At 36.3% G+C, this 22,884-nt stretch overlaps 1 protein-coding gene across 3 annotated transcripts in view; it reads left to right on the top strand.

The window, feature by feature from the left end:
* The window catches only part of grb2b (growth factor receptor-bound protein 2b), a 42,003-nt gene extending 21,594 nt beyond the window's left edge, over positions 1–20,409 (top strand). For 2 of the 3 annotated variants that reach the window (XM_081381688.1, XM_081381690.1), the window contains 4 exons: positions 5,194–5,291; positions 12,057–12,179; positions 13,269–13,437; positions 18,658–19,326. In XM_081381688.1, the coding sequence (XP_081237814.1) occupies positions 5,194–5,291; positions 12,057–12,179; positions 13,269–13,437; positions 18,658–18,843 (576 nt within the window). In that variant the 3' untranslated portion in view covers positions 18,844–19,326. Of the gene's footprint in view, positions 1–5,193; positions 5,292–12,056; positions 12,180–13,268; positions 13,438–18,657 lie in introns of all 3 variants that reach the window. The other variant, XM_081381689.1, reaches the window with a different exon arrangement.
* The last annotated feature ends 2,475 nt before the right edge of the window (positions 20,410–22,884 follow it).

The following is a 22,884-nucleotide window of genomic DNA, read 5'->3' as shown; positions in this document are numbered from 1 at the left end:
TGCTGCAATAAAATTGATTTATTTTACACATTAGCTAAATTAGAAACGAGTAATTGTAATATGAATCGATATGAAAAAAAATATATTATGCTTTAGCAACTCCTTGATTCTGTATTTTTTCAAAAATGAAAAGTTTAAACGGGAAAAGAAAAAGTAAACGGTTAATGTGGTAAGTGTGCAAACTGGCAGTCATATTTTTTCCAAAGACCATGTAGCACTAATTTTGCATATAGTATACAGTGACATATGACATGAATATGATATATCTGTAAAACAGATACAGAGTATACAGTATACGTTTTATAGTATACAGATAAAGTTTAAAATCAAGTGTTTAAAGATTATGCTAGCATCTGCTGTTGGCGTTCTTAGTGCTGACAAAATAAAAGTCCCTTTGCTGTTGAAATAAAATCGCTGTAAAATTACGACACTTATTTAATTATCAGGCAATGCCGATAATTAAAAAAATTCCAAATATCGGCTGAAATATCAGCCTTGGCAATATATCTTTCAACCGCTCGTAGTTTAGATTTACTGCTTCTAACAAGTGAATTGAGTAATAATACCTTTTATTTTTCTTACTTTTTCCATAAAAATCCATTTTCTTTGTATGGGATATTCTAGAATAGAGTAGGTTTTGTACATAATGTTAATTTATATAAATATGCTACAAAAAAAGGATTTATTGCTATAGGCCAAAAAAAAAAAAAACACAATATGCCGACTTTGATGATGATCAGATCTTATTTAAATATATGAAGATTAAAATTCACGTTCACAGATGTGTCAATCAGTTTACATATTTGTAATTAAATTAATTTCTTGCAATCAAGGAGAAAAGTATTAGCCGGAGTAGCTGTGGAGCACATCAGAAATAGAAATGAATGTTCATCAACTGAAATTATCAACGTGGCACAACGAGCTCCACTGATTATAATCGGCACTATGTCATTTTGATCTGATGCAATATAGACGTAGTGTTGGTGTGTGTGTGTGTTTAGAGACGTACAAATAATTATTGATTATTTGAAATATATAGCTGCTTGAAAAACACATGCATTTCGCTAAACGCTTGTGTTTTGTAGTGTAATTGGGAAGTTGTTTTGGGGATAAATGGTTTACTTTTGCACTGCTATGCCTATGATATATTTATACGGCCAAGTTGTTTTTGCTACCGGTTCGGCAGAAATGTTAATGTGCAAGTGATAAACATCTGTCCACATTTCACATTTAAAATAGCACTTCATTATGTAAAATTGTGCGCTGAATTTTGCTGTATTATAAACCATTGTATGTATTTAATAATCATAACAACGACTGTGACAGAATCATTTTATACTGAATGTTATATGAATATGCTTTCTGACATTTCATGGAGTTAAGTTTTCAGGGTCGTGCTTTTTTTAATTTTGCCATTTGTTTGGTGTTTGTAAGGATCGGTTTTTGTGTTGCTGTTCTGTCCAGAGTGTTCTGGTAACAGGTTTTGTTAAGGTCTTTGATCAGAAAATGTCAAACAAATGTTGAAGCTGCTTGAAGCTTAAAGGCAGTTGTGCAAGAACACTTCTTATACAGTTCCCCTGATGCACTTTTTGGGTTACTTTCATTTCCTCTCTGCGATCATTCCCTCTCACACAAGAGAATGGGGCCACTTCCCTGAAGCTTGTTGGCTTGATGATCTTGTTCACTCAAAATCTCCCATCTCGTTTCAGTTGCAACTGGTCCAGAAACTTAAGCTCAAGGTATTTTACCTGTTCTTTCTATTTTGTTTAATAATGCTAAACATCCATTAGACCCTCAATTATTTACCCAGCCTTTCTTAATCTTGTGCACTTCCTCTTCAAGCGCCACTTGTCTAAGAATAAAGTCTGATCTGATAAAGTTTCCATGTTCCAAACCGCTGGTCCAATGTGGCTACAGCGTAATATCATACAGGTATTAATTCATTTTTAATTGATTATTAGATTGTTTAGTTAAGGTTTATACATGCTAGTTTCCATGACAGATACATATTTTCATTACTACTGTAGTTTCAAATGATTATTAAACGGTAAGCTATGCAACAGCAGCAGCCCTTCTGGCGAACTCAGCGTCTGAATTCACTCACTCGTTTTCATTTACTCTTTTAAGTGGACTATGTCAGTGAATGTAGGGAATAGTGAATGAGGGTATAGGGGGAGATGTCAAACACAGCCAAAGATTGTGTTATTGGATGTTAAAGTAATCATTTCTGTTCAAAATTTTGGCTTGATTGGATTTGCAATCTTTTTGCTGTCTTTTTTTTTTTTTTTTTTTTCTTCGCTAAAATTTCTATCTCTATTCTCACTTTTTTCATGCATTTAATCATGCATTAATTTATCCATTTATTTCTTTATTCATGCATTTGTTTATGCATTAATTCATGCATTTATTTATGTATGCAATTATTTATTTATTTGTGCATGCATTTACTTATTTGAGTAGGCTATTGAGAATTGCAGGAGGGTTTTTTAAATGTTTAATTTATCATTAATACGATCCAGAAAATGTACATAATGTAATTAAAGTTTAATGTAATGTAAAAAATGATCATAGGCTGCAGTATGACTTTGACATTCTTTTAACAGGCTTCGTGAGATTCACTCCTCTACGTGGCCTTTCGTGTCGATGAAGCGGTATGTGTGGTTGGGTAAATGATCAGACCCAAACTTGATGCAGGCAGTTAGCGAGATCTCTTCCTCTCTAAATAAATGATGGCCATCTGTAGCTTTCACTCCAGATTGAAGCCGCTGAGTGGATGGTGTCAATCTCATTGTTGTCTTTTGGGTTTAGCAGAGAGCTGTTAGCACCCTATTATGTTTGAAGTATGCATCAGGGAGAGGACTGCACAATCAATTCTCTCTGTATTCCTCTTTGTGGGTTTCATTGCTCTGTTGCTGCACTGAAATCCGCCCAACATGTCCTCCTACACTTCTGACTGGGCACCCACTTAATTCCAGTAATGAACAAAGCAAATTGTATGTGTGAGTCAAAAAAAGACAATCATTGTTTCCAAAAATGGGAAGGAGTATGTTTAGAAGTTGTCTGTTTGTTTCTTTTAATGTTAAGAAGACTGTTGCGTAAATTGAGGTGTGGTCAGAGATTGCATTAGCTGGAAATGTTGTCATTGACTTTTGATTTACATCTTTAAAGGTGGTTTAAAATGATCTGTCAATGTTCAGTCAAAAATGTACGTTGTATGCATAACTTACCATGCATCATGAAAACTGGCTTATTTCTAAGCGTAAACTACTCGCAGGTTTGAGTACGTCTGTACTAAAGCCTACATCGTGACTGTAGTTAAGTTATAGTTGGATTGTGGATGGCTGTAGTTCTCATGTGCATTGTTCACAAGCAAAACTCAAAGTAAAAGTGAACCACGAACGTGCTAAACCAGGTGTTAAAACCACATATGAAATCCACCATCATGGTTTTCTGTTTTCATTTGTAGCCATTTCAAGTGGAAATGAGCATCAGGTTGGACGTTTAGTGGATGTTCTTCTCACATTCTTTAATTGTTCCCAACCCATTTTTGGTCAATGGTCCATCCCTTGATGACAGGCTTTCTCTTTCTCTCCTCTTCCTTTGGTTGTCTACCCATCAATCTTTGCAGCGGAAGGATGTTTCATGCTCTGTTTCCTCCAAACCACAGTTTTGAGTCTGTTCTCTGGCAGATATTTGGTCCTCCACCTTCCCTCTCACATCTGAATGCTTTTAAAAAGGACATTGGCCAATGCAGAGAATCTGAAATACAGGCACCATGCTTTCCCTTTGGAATAAATTCAAAAGCTGCTCTGCTGTAACGATCTCAGGGCAATTTTATTTTTATTTTTTGATCAGTATCTATCTGTCCATATTAGACATATCTAATATTTAATTGTCATATTTTTATACATTTGGTTTTAAGATCTTGGTTTTTATCTACAGGTAACTAAAAGGGATAGTGTGTGATTACAGCAAAAATTGCAACCTTATTTTTTTGTGTGTGTGTGTGTGTGTTTGTTTGCCCATCTGGACCTCTTATTGCTCTTACTGGACTTTATTTAGGATAAATAGTTTCCAACAGCATCATTTATATAACACATTTCTTTAATGTCTATGCTAGCATCTGTGCTCAGCTGCTGGCGTTCTTACTGCTGTCAAAATAAAAGTCCCATCACTGTCAAAAATGAAAGCTGCTCTCGACACTTATCAGCTATGAGAAAAACCTGCCGGTGCCTATAATTAAAAAATTCCAAATTTCGTCCGATATATCATATCGTATAATAACACATAATTTTAATTTCGATAAATATGCCAAAAAAGATAGATGAATTAAGCAATGGATCAGAAAACAGCTGACTTTGATAATGGCCAGATCTTATTTAAATGAATTAAAGTCACATTCACAGATGTAACAATCAGTTGACATATTTGTAAATAATAAATTAATTTCTGGCAATTAAGGAAAAATTAAATAGCTGGAGTAGCTGTGCAGCACATCAGAAATAGAAACGTGATGTTAAAATGAGTTCCAAAGGATATATCTTTCCAAATTAGATGTATAATATTTAATTTGTCATTTTTTTAAGTTTTAAGATGTTTTTATTTGCTGCTAACTTATAGGGATGGTGTTTGATAACGGCAAAAGTTTAAACCTTTTTTTATGGGTTTCCCATTTGGGGGTCTTATTGCTTTCATTGGATAGAATTAATAGTTTCCAACAGCATCATTTATAGACATTAACAAAAATAATCAAATTTCGACATTTGGAATTGAAAATGTAATTGATTTAATCAGAGTGGTGGATCTCTGAAACCTAAACTGATAAAGCCTCAGTCGATGGATACATTTAGCGTCCAATCAAATTAAAAGTACATCACCAGTCACACACATTTGTTTTCATTTTCATACTGATGCTAAAATAAGATAAATGACCAGAACGCAGGTGGTTTGAACTGGGAGTTAGCATGACTACTCTTGCGTTACACTTTCCCACAGATGTTTAACTATCTAATGCTGGTTTGATGTTTGGCTTCTTTGATAGTGGTTTTGACCACTGTGTCTCACATGCTTGTGATAATTCAGCAGGAACCCTGTTACATGCAAACTATGGTGCAATGTAGTAAAGTACAACTACCGCTGGATAATCTTCAATCATGTTTAATCAGTATTAATCGTCTTCTCTTTTATTCGCAGGTATTAAATGAAGAGTGTGATCAGAACTGGTACAAGGCAGAACTAAACGGCAAAGACGGTTTCATTCCTAAAAACTACATTGAGATGAAGGCGCATCCGTGAGTATAAGATACTTCCGCCACCTACACTTTCAAACCACTCTGAGATCATTCACCGCTTTAAAGACAAAGTGTCACCAAATGAAATGACTCGAATAGTTCCTCTTTTTCAGAAAAGCTTAATTCAGAATCATTTTTCTTTCGAATTTAAGGTTTAATGAACTGTGCTGAATCTTTTGTGACTTTCCACAGGAGTCATTTTCTTGGTATTTGGCCCAGGTTTCAGGCATTTCATTGACTTCTCTGACATGACTTCAATTCACTAATCTGAGAGAAACTCCTCTGGTGTGTTTCTGTTCATTGCAGACATCTGTTTGACGAATCTGCCTGTATTATTGAGGAGATTTACTGTAATTATTTTATAACAGCTGTACACAGCTCTGCTCAGAGGAGCGAGGGTCTCCAGTATGCGTGATGAGTTTAAACTGCCATTGGAAAGCATGCTTAGAGTGAAAGACTGATGAACAGCAATAGTAGATGTTGTTCATTTATTACATCATTTAGAATGTACATCTTGATATTTATGTATTAGAATAGCTTAAAATAACACGCATGCTGGTGAATCATTGTTTTGAACGATTCATTAAAATGGTTCAAAAGAGTTGATTTCTAGAACCGAACTTCTAAACTGATTGGTTTTAAACTCTGAAAGTGTCAGTTTCAGAATATACCAACAGACTTGACAAGTGGATGTTGCACGTCTTATATTTTCAAATATTTGTAAATTATTTATTTTTACACAATATTTACTCTATTTTTAATTCAGCAGTTGTTATAAATATATATAACAACTTTTTTTAGTTGTGATCTATAGATACACTATACAGATAGATAGATACACTATATATATATATATATATATATATATATATATATACACTCACCTAAAGGATTATTAGGAACACCATACTAATACTGTGTTTGACCCCCTTTCGCCTTCAGAACTGCCTTCATTCTACGTGGCATTGATTCAACAAGGTGCTGAAAGCATTCTTTAGAAATGTTGGCCCATATTGATAGGATAGCATCTTGCAGTTGATGGAGATTTGTGGGATGCACATCCAGGGCACAAAGCTCCCGTTCCACCACATCCCAAAGATGCTCTATTGGGTTGAGATCTGGTGACTGTGGGGGCCATTTTAGTACAGTGAACTCATTGTCATGTTCAAGAAACCAATTTGAAATGATTTGAGCTTTGTGACATGGTGCATTATCCTGCTGGAAGTAGCCATCAGAGGATGGGTACATGGTGGTCATAAAGGGATGGACATGGTCAGAAACAATGCTCAGGTAGGCCGTGGCATTTAAACGATGCCCAATTGGCACTAAGGGGCCGAAAGTGTGCCAAGAAAACATCCCCCACACCATTACACCACCACCACCAGCCTGCACAGTGGTAACAAGGCATGATGGATCCATGTTCTCATTCTGTTTACGCCAAATTCTGACTCTACCATCTGAATGTCTCAACAGAAATCGAGACTCATCAGACCAGGCAACATTTTTCCAGTCTTCAACTGTCCAATTTTGGTGAGCTCGTGCAAATTTTAGCCTCTTTTTCCTATTTGTAGTGGAGATGAGTGGTACCCGGTGGGGTCTTCTGCTGTTGTAGCCCATCCGCCTCAAGGTTGTGCGTGTTGTGGCTTCACAAATGCTTTGCTGCATACCTCAGTTGTAGCGAGTGGTTATTTCAGTCAAAGTTGCTCTTCTATCAGCTTGAATCAGTCGGCCCATTCTCCTCTGACCTCTAGCATCAACAAGGCATTTTCGCCCACAGGACTGCCGCATACTGGATGTTTTTCCCTTTTCACACCATTCTTTGTAAACCCTAGAAATGGTTGTGCATGAAAATCCCAGTAACTGAGCAGATTGTGAAATACTCAGACCGGCCCATCTGGCACCAACAACCATGCCACGCTCAAAATTGCTTAAATCACCTTTCTTTCCCATTCTGACATTCAGTTTGGAGTTCAGGAGATTGTCTTGACCAGGACCACACCCCTAAATGCATTGAAGCAACTGCCATGTGATTGGTTGATTAGATAATTGCATTAATGAGAAATTGAACAGGTGTTCCTAATAATCCTTTAGGTGAGTGTATATATATATATATATATATATATATATATATATATATATATATATATATATATATATATATATATATATATATATATATATATATATATATATATATATATATATATATATAGCTAGACAGACAGACAGACAGACACACACACACACACACACACACACAAAACTGTTTACAAGTTTGGGGAAATACAGTAAAAGCAGTAATATTGTGAAATATTGCAATTTTAAATAACTGGTTTTGGTATATTTTTTACATTTCTTAAATTATCAATTCAAAAGAACAGCATTTATTTTAAATATAAATCTTTTGCAACATTTTATTCAACACGTGTCTTGACTGTAATTTAATACGTCCTCACTGAATAAAGTATTCATTTCTTTCGAAAAAGAAAATAAATGCAGAGCTCAAATTTTAAACGGTGTTGTATAAGAAACTACAAATAAAAACCTGTATATTACTAATATACTGTATATTATAATATATATATATATATATATATATATACATACATACATACATACATACATACATACATACATACATACATACATACATACACACATACACACATACATACACACATACACACATACATACACACAGTCACACACACACACACACACACACGCATGCATACATTATTTATTTATTTATTTATTTTATTTTATTAATTGTGTATGTGTAAGGCCTTGGCTATTTTTAGCCTGTTTTAACTGTTGCTTTGCAGAATTCCTGCTAGAGCTCGTAATTAATATTTTAAACAATCCAACAAAATAACTTCACTTTAAATTAAATGTTTCTGCGTTCAACTGCGCACAAAGGCATGAGACTTGTACGTTTAAAGAAACTCTGTAGTCCATCGGCCTTGAGAGAGAGACTAATAATGTGTGAGCTCTAATCTGAACATTTCAGGAATTATATCATTAATCGTCTCAGGTCACAGATTCTCAGGTCTGTTTACTTTTCCAAATCCCTCCTTGTGCATTTTGCAGAGTTACTTCTTTTTTGTCGGTGAACTTCCTGATGATTTTCGTGGGAACGCTTTGTTGCCCTTTTGATACCAATCAGCTTGATTGAACTCAAAGTCTTTGTACATGTACATGATCCGGTTTGTTCCTCCCACTCTCTTCCTCATTCGTCTCAGTGTTTCTCGCGCTTTATTGAATGAATGAATGAATGATTGACTAATATTTGCCCGAGAAAGAGAATTGAAACCCTTGTAATGAAACAATGAGACTCTGAACAGGATCCTCCAATCAAAGACCTTCTTCCCCACTCTCTGAAATGGAAATAAAGCAACAGTTAGCCGCCATGATGCCAGAAGGTTGTTAGTAACGCAAGTTGCTAAGGTACTCTGATTGTTTGGTGTGTGTTGAATGGTTGCTAGGTTGTTGCTAGTTGGTTGCTAAGGTGTCCTGAGTGTTTTCTTGCTGGCTCAAGCCCTAAGAGTTCACCTTCATTTGTTTCTGCTATACATTTGTTTCTTTTTTAGTATTTTTATCTGAAAAATCACAATGCAAATATTTGATGACCACATTAAGTTTTATTTTTAACTTGATATTTAAATTTTACAGTAATATGTAACTTATAAATAAAGGAGAATTCATGAAATTAGTTTCGGCTGTGGTGTCCTTATGGGAGGGCCTTTGTTATGAATAGCTTCCTCTCTTTAACAGATAATTGAATATTGATCATTTTGCATCAGTGGTGTCATCAGTCGCAGAAAGGGTTTTTTTTTGTTTTTTTTCAAACACTATTTTTCTCGCTTTGTTTGACATCCCAGAAAATACACCACCGACGCTTTTTAACATCATAAGGACAGCTAACATTACACAAGATTGGCCAGGTTTATGGGAAGAGGAGGCGGATGTTTCTTATCAGGACAGGGAATGTAAATGTACGTGTTTGAGCGGAGAGAGACACGGCGTGCAGACGGTGGTTGAGTGGAATTTGCCCTAGAGTGCTTTCATGTCACTTCCTGGTCACATGCTCTGTGTTTGTGTGTCTGTGCTGTCCACATCAAAGCGGACAGGAAAGATTCGGCAGGTACAGTGGAGACAGCCAGTGTTTTTATGAATAGTCTTACGTAACCCCCTGGGAGCATAAATGTTATGGTTTTATTTGTTAAAGGTTTTTTTTTTTTTTTTTTTTTTCAAGTATATATTCATATCATATTTACTCACTACATGTATGATTTGAATACAAATAAAGGTGTGAGGGTTGGTAGATTGCATTAGTGCCTGCTCCCTTTTTCAGCAGAGCTGATTTTGGACTTAAAATTTTATATATATATATATATATATATATATATATATATATATATATATATATATATATATATATATATATATATATATATATATATATATATATATATATATATATATATATATATATATAAAAGCATTGGGAACCGCATGATCGAATAAAAAAACAATGAAGAAATATAAAACTACTCATTTACAAATATTGATTATATATATAAAAATAATTGAAAGTTTATTGCAAAGTATGCATATATACACAAATATTACAGTATATTGAGAACATAGGGAGATCGACTCGATGACGTCATTCGCAGTGCTTCATGGGAATGGGCGGAGCTAAAGAGATAGTTTGCTGCGTGTTGCTTTCTTCTCAACTCATCTCAGCTTTATTTATATAGCACCACTAAAAACAAGAATTGTTGACCAAGGCGTTGTAAACTATATCAAATATCATCAACATTTAATACCATGTACAACATAATTTACAGAACAGAATACTGAACAGACTAGACACAGTACAAATCAACTACAATTAAAAGCCAAAGAAAAAAGAGAGGTTTTAAGTTTTGCTTTAACAACGGCAAAAGCTCAATCTCCTCTCGATTTGTCTAGCCCCGAGGAACATTTAACAGACTCTGGTTTTGACCTAAAAGACCTTCCAGGATTGTGAACTGATTATGAATCGGAAATATATATACGGGAGCTAATCCATTCATGGATTTAAAAACCAGCAAGAAGACTTTAAAATCAAAGCCAATGCAGAGATATCAGAACTGGAGTAATGTGCTCTCGTTTATGCACACTAGTAAGGAGCCTAGCAGCTGCATTTTGTACCATTTGCAGATGGTTAAGAGATGCTTGGTTAATACCCATAGAAAGGGAATTACAATAGTCAAGCCTTGTTGAAATAAAAGCATGAATCACCCTTTCAAAGTCCTTAAAATAAAAACATTATTTTACTTTAGCTAGAACTCTGAGATGATCTGTTTGTCAAATCTGAGAGCACTTTTGAAAAACATGCCCGGATTCTTCACTAGTGGTTTCACTAGTGGTTTTCGACACTCTGGTGTAATTTTCTGCACAGCATCATGGGTAATGTAGTTTTTCGCCAGGAATTCCACTGTTAAAAAAAATTCAAAAATAAGCTGCAATAATGCAGGCTGCGTTATTCATCAGAAGCAAATACCATCGATTTGATCGACTAACAACCTCGTAACTCACAGTAGGTCTGTCTTTAAAGGTTGATAAGTTATTATTCAAAATCAATTTCCCTGTGGAGAAAATTAATGAGGTTTTTACTTCAAGTACCCAACTGTTGCACTCAATAGTCTGTTCAGTGTGATGCAGTATCTTCACTTAATATTATTTTCACAATCCTTAACTTCTGAATTTATTTTTAATCCACTGGAAATGTTGTCTCTTTTTTTTTATGATCAGTCAGTAATTAATGTGTTGGACCTCATTAATGAAACAAGCTACACTGTAAATAAATTGTAAAAATTTGTTACATGTAAATCTTGTCTAATTAAAATATAACCGTTTTCATTTGACATATGTATGTAGGCCTATATATAATTATATATTTATCTTATGGTTTTTTTAATCCACTGTAAAAAAGGGTTGGGGGGGTTCTTTTTTGATTGACACCTTTTGAATGATCAGTAATTATAGCATTGAACCTTATTAATGAAACATAAGCACAACTGTAAATCATTTGTAAAACTATTCTTACATGTAAATCTTGTAAAATTAAAATGCAACCATTGACATCTTTTTTATTATTAGTATTACTTCAAATGAAATATGGCATGTACTCCATCTAGGGTCTGTAAGCGCAGTGATGACATTGGATATCAGTTATAATACCACACAGTAAATGCACTTTGGATCTGTCAGCTGTTTCTTGTCTCTCCAGTAAATAAAGGCATTTGGTTGTCAGGTTTGCTTAACCCAGTTCACCTGACTTTGCCGCACACATGCACAAACACAGCAAGTCTTATTGAAATTTGAGTTCATTCAGTAAAGACATATAGAATTAGATGGTTTATAAACTGGCTTGTACAAGAAAGACCAGCTTTATTCTAGAAGAAACCCACAGGCAGACCACATCTGCATGTTTTTTTGTTCACACACAATCTGTGCTGATCACTGATCACTGTTTTGTTGATCTTCTAAACTCTGTAGATGTTCTTCTGAACGGATTTTTCTCTGTGCTGCCTATCTTTTTGAAAATGATCCTCCTTTCTATTCATCCACACTTCCATGTAAATCAGTGAAATTCATCTGATCTCTGTCTTCAGCATCTCTCTTTCCACCTCTTCTGTTTTCAGTTCTCACAATACCATGTCTTTGTTCGGATATAATAGTAACGTTTATATTTGTGTGTTCATACGTTCTCAGGTGGTTCTTCGGGAGAATTCCACGGGCCAGAGCGGAGGAGATCCTAAACAAACAGAGGCACGACGGAGCCTTCCTCATTAGAGAGAGCGAGAGTGCGCCTGGAGACTTCTCACTGTCTGTCAAGTACGTCGACATTCCCAGCACTACAGGTTTAATCAAGTCCGAGTCCTGACCGGGAGCACAGGGATGCCTGAGATCGAGTTTGCGTACCTAGTGTTTGTCTCAGGCATCCTAAATGTTCTGTTGTTGTATATCAATGAACAAAGAACATGTTTTCCATAATTCCACTGCACTACTTTTCCATTGCTTTTTCTACGTAAACTCTCTAGGCAGGCGTGTTGCGCTTGTCTCGTATCTTTTACAGTGTCTCGCACAGGAAACGCTAAAAGAAGTTTAACTTAAAAAAAAAACATGTCTCGACACCTTGCGTTTGAATGGCCCCAAATGTTTACATGGAGAACAATGGAAAAGCAGTGCAGCAGAATGCAAAAATGTGTTCTTAGAAATGGCACCATACTGTTTTTCCTGTTTTGTTGTTGCTAGAATGGCACGAGCAGAAAAGGCACAGCCCCCTTCTGGAAAGGGGGGTGGGGAGCCGTAGCTCATTTGCATTTAAAGAGACACGCATGGAAACGGCGTGTTTTTGCTTCAACCCAAATAAATGATCTGTGGGGTATTTTGAACTGAAATTTCACAGTCACATTCTGGGGACAACTGAGACTTATATTACATTGTGTAAAAAGGGGCATAATATGTCCCCTTTAAAATACATTAAAATAGAAAACCATTTTTAAATGGTAATATTTCACAGTATTTCTGTTTTTACTGTATTTTTGATTAAATAAATGCAGCCTTGGTGAGCAGAAGAGACTTCTTTCAAAAGCATTAAAAGAAATCTCACTGACCTCAAACGTTTGAACAGTAGTGTAGATGTAAAGACATGTAGCTGAATGTCATCATGTGATTTGACTGTCTCGCGTGAGTCAAGGCGGTTCTTGTCTCATTCAGGCCGAGCTCTTTGATAGACATCAGGGCAATTACCCATTTGATCCCCGGCTATCGTGCACGTCTCGCCTGTGTTTGCATACACGTGTTAATATGCATTCTGACCTCTGTTCACAGCTTTATTTTTGGATCATGGCACACAAAGGAGTGCATTATATTAATCTCTTCAGTATCAATTGTGAAGTGTTGTCTTTCTTCTTGTTTAAGGTTTGGTAATGATGTACAGCATTTCAAAGTGCTGCGTGACGGGGCTGGGAAATACTTCCTTTGGGTCGTGAAGTTTAACTCTCTAAACGAGCTGGTGGACTATCACCGCACCACTTCCGTTTCCAGAAACCAACAGATCTTTCTACGAGACATCGAGCAGGTGCCTCAGGTATGCCAGTTTTTACCTTTTTAATACTTAGTCTTTGTGAATGACTGTTTTTACTTTTGTAATGCAACACTTTTTCAAGTAAAATCTGTGGAACAGGGAAGTTGTTTCATGGGAAGAGAAAAAAAATTTCTTTGGAATAACCTGCAGTAAATAATTGTTTACAATAACATTAGGGAAAATGGCATGCTATACACACTAAATGAAGACAATTTATTTAATAAAAAATCTGAAAGGTGGGAAAACACCACACCAGGGCTTTTGGCAATATTTTTAAGAGATGAGATAAAGGCTGTGTTTACACTCAGTCAAAAAACGATTATTTGTGTATTCGTTTGTAATCTGATCTAAATTGTTGACTGTCCACATTGTGTATCGCAACTGTTGCAACAACACAACCTTGTTTCTGCAGCGAAACTAGTGATCGACTGATAATTGGTTTAACCAATATTTTTCCCTATATTTAGAGATGGTCCTCACTGCGGAACATGAAATCCACGGGGAGGAGTCGGATCCAGATCCAACTCCTCCCACCTTACATATACCTAAACCTACCCATCTCCACCCCCTGATCCCTAAACCTACCCATCTCCACCCCTTAATCCCTAAACCCACCCCTAAACCTACCAATCTCCACCCCTTATATCTGGATCCAACTCCGCCCCCCGGATCTCGTGTATTGCATTGAGGTGCTACTGTATATTTAAGCATTTTTCCATAATCGAATATCGGTTTTGTTATATCGGTTCACTGATAAATGGCACCATCTTGTGGGCGTTTTAAAAATTGTGTGCAAGACTGCCATTTAGGGATGCACCGCTACCACTTTTTTTCAGACCAAGTACAAGCTTGTGGAAAGGAGAAACATTTAACCGAAACAGTGCGGCCACGCTCTCCACGCGTTTTTTGACGCGATATATGAACGGCTCCTTAAAGTGGTATCTTAAATTCCGTTGTCCAAGTCTTAATTTTTTAAACGAAGGTCTTAAATTTCATTATACTAGCCTATTTATTCAAAGTCAAAGTCAGGTGAAATGGGGGAAAAACAACAACGTGAAAATTCAACAGGCAGGGCTCGAATTTCGGCGCCGGTATTGCGCATAATTTTAATCATTCCCGCAGGTCTGCCATTTATATTGCGGGAAATTCCCGCAAACATTGATGCACTCTAGCATGTAGGTTGTAAACAGCGCGAGTGATTCAGCGGTGCTGTGTCTTCTAGCTCTCTTCTCTCAAAATGGGTTGCACAAGGCAATCGTTAAGCGCAGACGGGGATAATACATTCTCGTCTTTCGGGAGTCGTGATAGATGGAATGGACCAGTTTAAACATTCACGCGATTTTAAACTCTTCGGTACTTGCGCGCTGTCTGAGTGATGTTTTTTTCCTCTGCACACATGCACAGAGTAAAGCCGCCTCACACACAGCTCGCGGGTAACAAAAGTTATTTTTCGTGGATTATATCTCTTTAACAGTCAAATGCATGCGAAAATCATGTCAATTTCGGTCTTGGTGAGTATCCTCTAACACAGTCGGTTATGTCTTAAATAAGCATAAATCGCACGTGACCGTATAATGAAAACAGGATCCGTGCACTAGCACTTAAAGTGACGGCAGCCATATGTCTAATTTGGTTGTCAAAACAACAAAACATAGCTTTCATTTTAAGGAATCAGAATTAATAGCCTATGTATTTAATTTAGTCAGGACTAAAATACTACCCAGTGTTATTTTATATTTGATTACTTTATTCAGTCTCTGTAGTATTTCTGAATACTTGTGTTAGACCTAAGCAAAAACTTTTCTCTTTATTTCTCTTTATTGGTATCTTTATTCTATTGTATTTATTTGTGCTACTTTTTTCAATTTAATTCAAAGATTGAAATCAAGCTTCCTTGAGTTGTGTAAATTCTTGAGAACAAAATTACCCCATTGTAAAAATGCAATGAGTAAGCATACATTTAGGCGAGATAAATGTAATAAAAAAAAAAAGTCTAAATCCCCCCTCAAATTAAAAATTAGCTTAATGACAGAGAACGTCTAATTTCTTGGAATATTTCTTTATTTACCAAAAACATCACTTTGCAGTGTATTGTTGAATGAGTTTTTTTTTTATAATAAATGTATTTTTAATTAAAAAATTTGTTAGTAATAGTCATTATTGGGATTTGGGTGTGATGTAGGTCTTAATTTTCATTAAAGTGGTCTTAAAAAGGTCTTAAAGTCTTTGTGATCAAACCTGGGGAAACTCTGTTAAAGCACTGCGTTTGAGGGGTGATGAGTGTTCAAAGGTAAAATAACTTGCCTCCCTTAGTAATTTTTTGAACATAAAAGCCATTAAATTACCTTTACTTCTATAGAGCTGGTAAGTCCCGCCCCCTCCGCTAACCCCGCTGGACCTCTAGGTTGAAAAATCATCAATGCAAGTTAATGGGAGAAAATAATTATTTTCTGGTCCCGTTTGAATTGTGCCATGAATGTGAACATATGTTGTCTGTGAATTTTTTTATATAATCTTTCGTGTGAATATAATATAATAAAATGGTCATATAATGCCATTTTTGAACAAGCTAATATGATTCTATAGGGTCTAAATGAAAAGTTTGTAATATACTTTAATTAAAATTTCTCATTAGTATTGTAAGAAAACACTTATTTTACCTGGTCAAAAACAGCTCTGTTTTCAGTACGCCATTTAAGTGCATCTGTCTTTAAATGATAATGAGCTTTGCTCTCCCCGCCCCTCTGTTCTGTGGGGCGTTTTGACACAACACACGTGGAGTGTTACCTTGACAACATATTTTGGAGAAAGAATGGCAGCGGGAGTCTCTGAGGACACATTTGTGCAACCGTATCAATTTGAACCTGAGTCGGACCCGGAAAAAGATGACAGCCCCGAAAAAGTTCGACAATTAAGGCTTGAACATGACGTTTCTGAATGGTTGGTTAACGTAATGTCACTTTGATCTATCTTTGTATGTACTGGCAGGGTAACGTTAGAGTAGTGAGATACGAACGCTATGGCAGACTATGATGACAGCTCGCTCAGGGCGGGTCTGTGTTGAAACGCTGCTGTCAATTAACAATCGTGGGAGGGGCCGTCCGACCGTGTGACATCACATGGTCAGACGGCTCGATTTGAGACGGGAAAACATACAAGGAGATTAAAAAAAGACCACTTGATGGATTTTTATCATTATATGATGGTTGTGTACAGGCACTGCCAACACACACTTCAGTACAATCAACTTGTAAAAGTGCATGTACCATTATATGACCCCTTTTAAGCGTGCAGGGCAACCACCCAGTAGAGAATTACAGTAATCTAGCCTTGAGGTCATGAACGCATGAACCAACTTTTCTGCATTTGTTATTGAAAGCATATGTCGTAATTTAGATATATTTTTAAGATGGAAAAATGTGGTTTTACAGAAACTAAAACAAGAAACGTGGCTTTCAAATGAAAGATTGGTATCAAAAGAGCACACCCAGGTTCCTGATGACGAACACAGTAACAAAGTTACATGCTTGATATGTAGTTTTAAACTTGGTGCTAAAAAATTTAGATGAACTCACGGGGTCACGTAATCTGTCAAGTCATGTCCCACTAAAGATGGAATTTTACATTACTTAAATAAAACAGCAATTAATGAGTGCATGTTGGAAATAAAACTGCTGAATTTAATTATCTCTCAGTTGTTTTTTTCTCATCGGTCTTGTAAAATCACTTTCATAGTGCTGTTCACTCTCCGGGTTGATGCTCAGGAAATGCTCCAGCATGGCCACCATATTACCAAGATCCACTCGTTTACAAACTCCCTAAATTACATTAACATTTGCTGTGTAACCTTTTATTTAGCTATTATAAACAACTAAATTACAGCTATGTAGAAATCAATTATCTCTGCAAGAGAAGTTCTGTGTAAACATATAGATAAAAACAGCGATCTGTCAGCAGGTATTTCATAATCTAGACCAACAAAATCATTATTAAAAATTCTGACTCGGACTGCAAATGGACTCGGTAATTGTGCTGATGTATTTGTTGTTTGTTTTTCTGAAAATGTATGCATATTCCAACGAATTCCAGCGTATTCTGTTCTCTTCACTTTTTAGCCTATTAAACAACACATCAACCTTTTAAAATTGTAGTTTAAAGTGGAATGCTCATTCATGCAAAGATGAAAGACTAACCAGTTGTTTATGTTCTCCATTTGAAGACATTAGACTTTGCCTATTGCCTATTGTTAATATTACTGCTCTTGTTAAAAATAAAAAGATGCAACTGTTCTAAGCTACACTAAAGTTGCAGTTTTTTTTTTATTCAGGCTGTTGAGAATAATTTTTACATGCTATATTTGTTATTCGTTTGTTTACCTCATTACAGCAGTTTTGTTCAGTGCTCTGTCAAAAACAGACATGTATATTGGTTATGTATATCTGTTATTAAAAAGACAACATTGTTGTACTCTACTAATTAAGTGGTGTGAGAAAGTTACATAAACCACTCAAAATCTGATTAGAGCGGTCAGACTGAAACGGGTTTCCAGAAATTTAAATAGGATTTCAAACCACATATGAATGTAGCTCAAAATGGATTTTTTGCTGTTCACACATGCTAATGTGATCGGATTCCAATCGGATATGCACAAAAATCAGATTTGGTCTGAACGAGGCTAAAGTCTTCAGTCATTGTTTTAAACAAATTGACTGAGACAGTCCAGAAATGATTTGTTGAAATGAATCAAACATCCTAACTCAACAAGTTTGCTGCTTTTTTGTGGATTTTAGGAAACTGAATGGACAAATAAAAAGTTCCTCAAAATCCTCTGTATTCAAGGTCTTAGTTAAAATATCAAATATTCAATTCACTTATACTACCTTCAGTAAGATGTTTTTAAAAGAAATTAATACTTTTATTCCGCAAGGCTGCATTAAATTGATCAAAATAGACAATAAATGGATTTATGTCATAAAATATTTAAATAACATTATAGGAATAAATAACATTTCTAAATACACTCAAACCGTAAACATGCATTTTAAATTGTAATATTTAACGGTATTGTTTTACTGTATTTTTTTAATCAATAAATGCAGCCTTGGTGAGTCTTTCAAAAACATTACAAAATCTTATTGACACTAAAATTGTGTACAGTAGAGTGTGTGTTAGATTCAAAACGTGCCATCATGTCATTTACACGTGTCTATTGTGCATCCGCAGCATCCAACATACGTGCAGGCCCTGTTCGACTTCGACCCTCAGGAGGACGGAGAGCTCGGCTTCAGACGCGGAGACTTCATTCAGGTCCTGGACAACTCTGACCCCAACTGGTGGAAGGGCGCCTGTCACGGCCAGACGGGCATGTTTCCACGCAACTACGTCACGCCTGTGAACCGGAATATGTAAAGGAAAAAACCAAGTGATTAGTGAATAAGTTGTAATTATCGGCCCCTCACATTCACATACAATCAGACTACCCTACATGTCCCCGTCAACACCCTTAAAGTCCTGTGAAATCTAAAGCGGCACAGAAGAAAGGAAAATGTGACTGAAATCATGGAGAGAAAAAAACGTAGCAGAGAGGCTGGACGTTTCCACCTCTTTCGTGGTGCCCGGGCGAAACTATTATTCCTGAGAATCGTGATGTCTTCTTGAACGCTTGCAGTCCAGACTGAGCTGTTAGGGCGAAGGAAAGGCTGAATCTTAGCATAGTAAACAACGCATAAATTAAAACAACAATGATTCTATCTGTAGATTCATCCTGCTGCTTCTGGCTTCTTTTCTAGTCTACAATTAGACTTTTTTTTTTTTTTTTTTTTTTTTTTTTTTCGTTTTGTTTTGGCTGCATGTTTAAATCTCTTTATAATAGTAAATCCTGAAGCTGTTTTTAAAAAGGAAAAAAAAAAAAAACATTCTAAAAAATATATAAAAATGTAAGAGGAAGAAAAATGCAAATGCATTGTACATCTGGGCTGTGGAAAAAAACACCTATAGAGAGAATCCATTTTTTTAAGAATATATATATTATATATTTGTATGTGTCTGTCAGTTTTATCTTTCAACACATTTTTGTTTTCTTTTTTCCAATTGTAAATTATGTTAATTTTTTGGGGAGGGACGAATGAAACGGAGTAGCTCTGGGACATGCTAATTTTATGAGCATCCCAGACGTAACACCGTAGTATTTAACGCATCATGTATTCCATTTGACATCATTCTTATTTTGTTTTAGAACCAATAGGTGAGTGGATCCTTGACGATAGCGATTTATCGCGAGGGAGCTTCCGGTCTTGCAGGAGTTGCATCTAATGTGAAAAACCACATGGCTAGCCACCATTTTAAGCCAATGTATTTATTGCAGCCAGTTTTTATTTTTCTTGGGTTGTGAATGTAGCTGACATCACTCTGTAGAGATCATCATGAGGGACTTCAGACTGGAGAGCTGAACTGCAGGTGCATGATTTCAGAGACGCATCTATTCATGGTGTCAAAAGCTGTTCACGTACTGCATTTGTAACGAAACATTTAAAATCACAATATTTGGTGTCGAAAAACTGGCCGATGCCGGTTAAGCCAGTAAGAAGTGAGAAACCAGAGAGTTTTCAAATATACGAGTTGTCACATCGACTAATGTGATGCATTTGTTTTTCCTTCATATTTTGTCTTTTCCGTGTTGTATGTTTTAGCTCTTTTTATGTATTTTGTTTCCCTCCTTGTGTATTATCGACCCGGTTTTCCGTGATGTTTTGTTCTCTCTGGATTAGTGCCTTTTTCTCTGGTGTGACAGTGTCTCTGGCTTGCTGCTTTAGCCCGAGCATTGGGTTTCGTCAGACCCGCAGTGAGAAATCATGCGCGCCCTCCTCCTTCTCCTCCTCTTGAACACACCTGCACACATTCACTCCTATTTAAATGTCTTGCCTTTTTTTCTTAACTTTTTTTTTTTTTTTTTTGCCTTTTTCCTTGTTTCTTTTGAATAAATAAAAAGAAAATGATAAAAAAAGAGAGTGTTGTCAGATACTTTATATTGAATGAAAGAGGCTTTTCCATTGAATGAAAGAAGCTTTTCCAGTTTCTTGTCACAGTTTGACATTCTTAACACTTGTGTGATATTTGAACTGTAAAGTGTTTTAGCCATTTTAGGTGTTAGGTTGGCAACATCGAGCTTCTGGGGTGCCTCAGGGCTCAGTGATTAGACCATTTCCTTTCTCCATCTCTAGGATCTGTCATTCAGAAACATGGTTTTTCCTATCACTGATGACTCTACCTCCCATTCCAACCAGAGGATCCGTTGGTAGCTGCTCGCATCTCAATGTCCCTGCCTGAGACATTTCTTGCTGGATGAAGGACCACCACCTTAAACTCACCCTAGCAAAGACAGAGCTGCTTATAGTCTCAGCCAACATAACACTTAATCATAACTTCTCCATTCAGTTAGGTTCGTCATCCAGGACAGCCAGGAATTTGGTGTCGTGATTGATGATCAGTTGAACTTCACAGACCACATTGCTAGAACTGCCCGGTCCTGCAGATTTGGCTTGTACGACATTCCTATCGAAGCATGCCGCACAACTCCTTGTCAAAGCTCTTGTTCTATCCAGACTGCAGCAAGAGTGATATTTAATGAGATGAAGAGAGTGCACGTCTCTTCTCCTCATAAACTTGCACTGGCTGCCAATTGCCGCTCGCATCAAATTCAAGGCACTGATGTTTGCCTAGAGAACAACCACTGGCTCTGCACCCCTATACCTAAACTCACTACTTCACACCTATGTGCCCTCCAAAAGCTTGTGCTTTGCAAGTGAACGGCGCCTTGTAGTGCCATACCAAAGAGGCCCAAATTCACTTTTTCACGGATCTTTACCTTGACTGTTCCCTGCTGGTGGAATGACCTAAACCCGAGCTGCTGAGTCCATAGCCATTTTCAAGAAACAGCTGAAGAAGCATCTCTTTCGGCAACACTTGACCCATTAATACTAACTTACTATTCTATATATCTATTAAAAAAGGGTGTAATTTGGACTTGTCACAACACTTATTGTATTACATATTGTTGCCCTATTGTTGGTTTGATTGCTTCTATTTTTCTCCATATTTGTAAGTCACTTTGGATAAAAGCGTCTACTAAATGAATACATGTATTTAAATGTGCAACTGAATTGGAATCCGCAATGATTGACAGTGATAACCAACGGACGAGACAAAATGGGACAATTCTTTTATTTTAAAATATGTACTTAATTGAACTGGTACCGAAATTGGTACATAGGACTGTGATATTTTACTGGTATTGGTACCGACTAGGCCTACTGAAACTTTGGTACTGTGACAACCATATGTATAATTATTTTTGCGGTATCAAAATTATGCCACAAGTGCTGTAGATTGAGCTTAACTTGTGTTAAATCCGCAATGTCCCTCTTGCAAGAATATAATATACAAGTGCCATCCACTAATATTGGCACCCTTGGTAAATATGATCAAAGGCGGCTGTGAAAAATAAATCTGCATTGTGTATCCTTTTGATCTTTCATTCAAACCATTCACAAAATTCTAACCTTTCATTGAACTAAAACATTTGAAAGTGGGGGGAAACTCACATTTCAAGATTTCTAGCAGAAGCAGTCAGGTTTTGATTTTTTATCTGTTATTTGAATCCATGATACCATATATCTGAACAAAATGTCCAGGAACTCCAGCAAAAAATAAGGCCCACAGCATTAAAGATCCAGCAGTTTATTTAACCTTGGGCATGGGGTACTAATTATCCCTATTTGCACCAAACACATCTGGTGGGTTTTCTGTCAAAAAACACTTTTTTTTAGTTTCATCTGACCATAGAAGCCGGTCCCTTTAGAAGTCCCAGTCGTGTCTGACAACTGAATGTGCTGGAGTTTGTTTTTGGAGGAGCGAGGAGGATTTTTCTTGAAACCCTCCCAAACAACATGTGGTGATGTAGGGGTTGTTTGATATATATTTTTTTTTTTCTTCTGACCCCAACTCTCAACTAATCTCTGCAATTCTCCATCTGTGATCCTTGGAGAGTCTTAAACTATCCTCCTCACTGCGCATTAGGATGATATAGACACACGTCCTCTTCCTTGCAGATTCATAACATCTTTAGTTGATTGAAACTTTTTAATTATTGCCCTGATGGTGGAAATGGGGATTTTCAATGCTTTAGCTATTTTCTCAAAGCCACTTTCTATTTTGTGAAGCTCAACAATCATTTGCTGCACATCAGAACTATAGTCTTTGGCTTTACTCATTGTGATTAATTATTAAGGGAATTTGGCCTTTGTGTTTCCACATATTTATACTCCTCTGCGAACAGGAAGTAATGATCTGGTGTGCCAAAAAAAAAAAAAAACGTAAATATGAATGGGAATATACTTCAGAGATATTTTACTCATAAGAATTTCCAGGGGTGCCAGTAATTGTGGCCAACAT

Source organism: Scardinius erythrophthalmus (genome assembly GCF_964197995.2).
Source record: "Scardinius erythrophthalmus genome assembly, chromosome: 1".
Taxonomy (NCBI): Eukaryota; Metazoa; Chordata; class Actinopteri; order Cypriniformes; family Leuciscidae; genus Scardinius; species Scardinius erythrophthalmus.
This window is presented reverse-complemented; position numbering and strand designations above follow the sequence as displayed.